At 36.3% G+C, this 3,954-nt stretch overlaps 1 protein-coding gene across 1 annotated transcript; it reads left to right on the top strand.

Moving 5' to 3' along the window:
- The first annotated feature begins 15 nt into the window (after positions 1–15).
- Positions 16–3,663, top strand: LOC110036383 (GDSL esterase/lipase At1g74460-like). The gene is made up of 5 exons (XM_020740815.1): positions 16–462; positions 1,585–1,715; positions 2,555–2,794; positions 2,893–3,142; positions 3,221–3,663. Exons 1-5 carry the CDS (start codon positions 210–212, stop codon positions 3,430–3,432), a joined length of 1,086 nt encoding a protein of 361 aa, XP_020596474.1. The 5' UTR covers positions 16–209; the 3' UTR covers positions 3,433–3,663.
- The last annotated feature ends 291 nt before the right edge of the window (positions 3,664–3,954 follow it).

Below are 3,954 nucleotides of genomic sequence, written 5' to 3'. Positions count from 1 at the left end.
CCAAAGCCGTCCTAACTAAAATGCCAGTCACATCATCAGCTGAAGTTAGGTCAGTGTTTGTTCATCCAACGCTTCCAATTCCCCAAGCTCCAACTCCCCTCTCCCTCCTCTTCAACTCCACTCTCAACCACACTCCAAAAACTTCCCTCCCCTCACCTCTGATTAAATAACCCCACAAAAGTTGCTCCCAGACCCCATCGCAGCAATCAATGGATGAGCTCGGGGGAAGAGTTAGGGCCACCATTTTCGTTCTTCTGCTTGCAGCTTTAGGGTGGGGAGAAAGAAGATGCTACTGCAGAGTTGTCCAGTTTGTGTTCGGGGATTCGCTGTCGGATGTTGGGAACAATAACTATCTCACCAAGAGCTTGGCTCGTGCTGCCTTGCCGTGGTATGGGATTGATTTCGGCAGCGGAGTGCCGAATGGAAGGTTCACTAATGGCCGCACCATTGCGGATATAGTCGGTAAAGTTCTGTCTTTGTTAGTAAATTGATTGAAGAGAATCTGATAGTGTTATGACGGAATTTGATCTTGTTGATAACTGCGTCATGAGTAGGGGGTGTAAACGAGGCATATTTCGAGCTCAAAAAGTATGTTTGTGTTCAGTTCGTTTGTTTAACAAGTCAAACACGAGTTGTTCATGAACAAAGAGTCATTTTGACAACCCTATGCATGTAGTTTTAAGATGTCAAGGATTGGGACCAGATTTAAAAATTATTGTTTATATGAAAACATCATTTGAATCTAATTTAATAATTTTTATTCTAATTCCTTAACAAATACTTTTAATTGATTTCAAATCTTTGTAGCATTGTAGTCAATTAAAACTTTTAAAAATACTACTCCTCAATATATATAATTGGTGAGTGGTATTTCAAGCCAAAACGAGTCAAACACGAACGGACAAATTTTTGTTCGTGTTCGGCTCGTTAACTTAGCGAACGAACTGAATATGAGCTTTCTAATGAGTCGAACACGAGCTGTTTGCGAACAGCGAGCTGTTCTTACGGCCCTACTTATGAGTAGAGTAGTCCCTTAAGATTTAACTTATTCAATGTTAGGGGTTGTTTGGGAGCATACTTTTAATAGATTTAGTATGGGTTTAACTTAAATCTAATCAAAACACCAACATAAATCCAACGCTACAATAAAGCGATTATTTTTGTGTTCAGTATTCCATCTCTTTTATAAAGTAAATTCAGATTTAAGAAATCTGATTAAGAATTTATTCCCACAAAGAAATAAAACTTCATGAAATTAAGTTTGTCACAGGAAAACACGCAAACAGCCTATCTTCAGCTAGTTAAAAATCTCTTGTTTAATTATATGTATTTACATATCTAACACCTAAACTGTAATTTTTAGGTACATGCTATCTTACCCATGCATATGAAAAATATGTATTTTACTTTTTAAAATTAAAATAATGGCATTTTTTTTAGTGATCGGAAAGATATGGGTGGTATAAACATAAAAAAAGAGAAAAAAAAATGTGTTAGATATGTAAATACCTATGATTTGAGTGGTATGAATGTAAATGGCCCAAGAGATGACTAATGAGAAGGTCTGGTCTCCTTCTATTTCAGGTGACAAAATGGGTCTTCCAAGGCCGCCAGCTTTCCTGGACCCTTCACTGGATGACGAAACTATACTCAACAGTGGAGTTAGCTATGCATCAGGAGGTGGTGGCATCTTGAATGAAACATCATCTCTCTTTGTAAGTATTAAAATTCTATCTCATTTGATTGATATAGTTTCTGTAAATTAAAAATGTAGTAAATTGTAGCGGCATTTACATAAATAACACACAATTCTTATATATTTACATATATCACACCTAAACTTTCATATAAATACCTACCACTTTTTAAAAGTGAAACAGATATTCTCATGCAGAGGTTTAAAACACCAAAATCCTATATAAGTTGAAAGTTTAGATATGAGATATTGTGTCCTATAGATAGGATTGCTAAAACTTGCCAATAGCTTGTGTTTGATTCGTTTGTTAAGCAAACGAGCCAAACACGAATACATTTTTTTAGCTCGATTTATAAACTAGCAGAATACGAATAAATTTTTGTTTGATTGTATATGGCTCGTTATGGCTCGACTTACTTAAATAATGAATAAACAAATAATATTTAGCTCTTAAAATATTTGTATCTTCGATATGATTTCAAAGATTTGTTTTGTAAAAATGAATAAAATAAAATAAAATTTAGGTGTTAGATATGTAAATACATAAGAATTGGGTAGTAAGGATGTAAATGCCTGTGAACCGAACGGTTCCTTGGAACCAGTGCCAGTTTGCCGGTTCTAGGGTTGAACCACCGGTTTAATCCAATTCAAGGTTGTTCCGTTCTATGTGAGGGGTTCTTTATGCCGATCGGAACCAAACCTCTGGCTGATTCACAGTTAAACAGGCCGGTCAGGCCGGTCCAATCCGGTTTTCTAAACCTTATTACAAGTCATCTAACAAATTTAACCCTTAGTTGAATCCAAACAAACTGCTCTTCATACTTTTCTGCAATGATGGATAAAAAAATTGCATTCCAGATTCAAAGATTTTCACTTTCGAAGCAAATCGAATTGTTTCAAGGAACTCAGGAAATGATAAAGATGAAACTTGGCGAGGAGGCCGCAACCAAATTCTTCCTACAATCTCACTACGTTGTAGCATTGGGCAGCAACGATTACATCAACAACTTTCTCTTGCCAGTCTATGCTGATTCATGGACTTATAATGGCGAAACCTTCACAAACTACGTCGTAAGATCGCTCGAAGGCCAACTAAGAGTAAGCCAAAATTCTCAGAACAACTCAAATTCTGCAAAAATAAACATTTTTTTCTGCAAAACTCTGATTGAAAAATCAAACCTGTGCAAATTCTGCAGCTTTTGTACTCGTTAGGTGCGCGAAAACTTACATTCTTCGGTTTAGGACCTATGGGATGTATCCCCTTGCAGAGATTCATGACATTATCAGGAGAGTGTCAGGAATCTACAAACAAACTATCCATTATGTTCAACAACAAAACCAGGGCTGTAATTGAGAATCTGTCAAAAACTCTTCCAAATGCTACCTTCCAGTTTGGAGATGCCTACAATATCTTTTTGGATCTTATTAATCGCCCTGAGATATATGGTTTGTAAATTCTGCCAAATGTTTCAGATCAAATTATGAAAATTAATGTTTGACAAATTATTATTTTCGTATTTGCAGGTTTTACGAACTCGAATGAGCCATGCTGTCGAGTGGCGAAGATCAGGCCTACACTTACATGTACTCCATTGTCATCATTGTGTAAAGATAGAAGCAAGTATGTGTTCTGGGATGAGTATCATCCGACAGATAAAGCGAATGAGCTGATAGCGAATGCGGTCGCGTCAAGGCTGGGGCTCGCGAAGCCGTCGAATGGAACGAATAATTCGTAGTGTCCAGACTCATAATTTTGATGTTAAAAGTAGTTTTGAGTATATATTTATTGCTCTGTTAAGGGAAGAAAATATGTGGATATTTGATGCGATTGCTATGCAATGAGTGTTTGGAGATGGAGAAAGATTTAAATGTTGATGCATGGTGGTTGTTGACTTTAGATGTGGAGAAGTTTGGTGGGTGTTGAAATGTTGATGCAGCAAGTCTGTGAAAGGTTTTGTCATGTTGTAAAATTTGTTGGTTTATTCTATGATATGATTATGCTCCTAATAATTTTGCCAGGGCTGATTTTCTGTGGAGGTAATAACTTAATGGATCTATCTTGCATGCTTTTAAAAAATTTTTGGGTACATTTGTAAAGTTGGAATGTTTGGCAACTTAAAGCAAAACTTCGAATCCAAAACATGATGTTTAGGTCAGACAACCCACTCAAAGTGAACTAAAAGTTCTGATGGGGTAAAATTTCTATATATTTCAAATTTGGCGAGATTGCAAAGCATTTTCAGAAATATATTGACAAA

Source organism: Phalaenopsis equestris, unplaced genomic scaffold (assembly GCF_001263595.1).
Source record: "Phalaenopsis equestris unplaced genomic scaffold, ASM126359v1 Scaffold205767, whole genome shotgun sequence".
Taxonomy (NCBI): Eukaryota; Viridiplantae; Streptophyta; class Magnoliopsida; order Asparagales; family Orchidaceae; genus Phalaenopsis; species Phalaenopsis equestris.
This window is presented reverse-complemented; position numbering and strand designations above follow the sequence as displayed.

What these genes read in the sequence shown, in the direction of transcription:
- LOC110036383 (XM_020740815.1), top strand. Translation starts at nt 210, where the DNA reads ATGGATGAGCTCGGGGGAAGAGTTAGGGCCACCATTTTCGTTCTTCTG. An exon ending in ATGAAACATCATCTCTCTTT is followed by an intron (nt 1,716 to 2,554) that starts GTAAGTATTAAA and finishes ATTGCATTCCAG; the next exon opens with ATTCAAAGATTTTCACTTTC. An exon ending in CGCTCGAAGGCCAACTAAGA is followed by an intron (nt 2,795 to 2,892) that starts GTAAGCCAAAAT and finishes CAAATTCTGCAG; the next exon opens with CTTTTGTACTCGTTAGGTGC.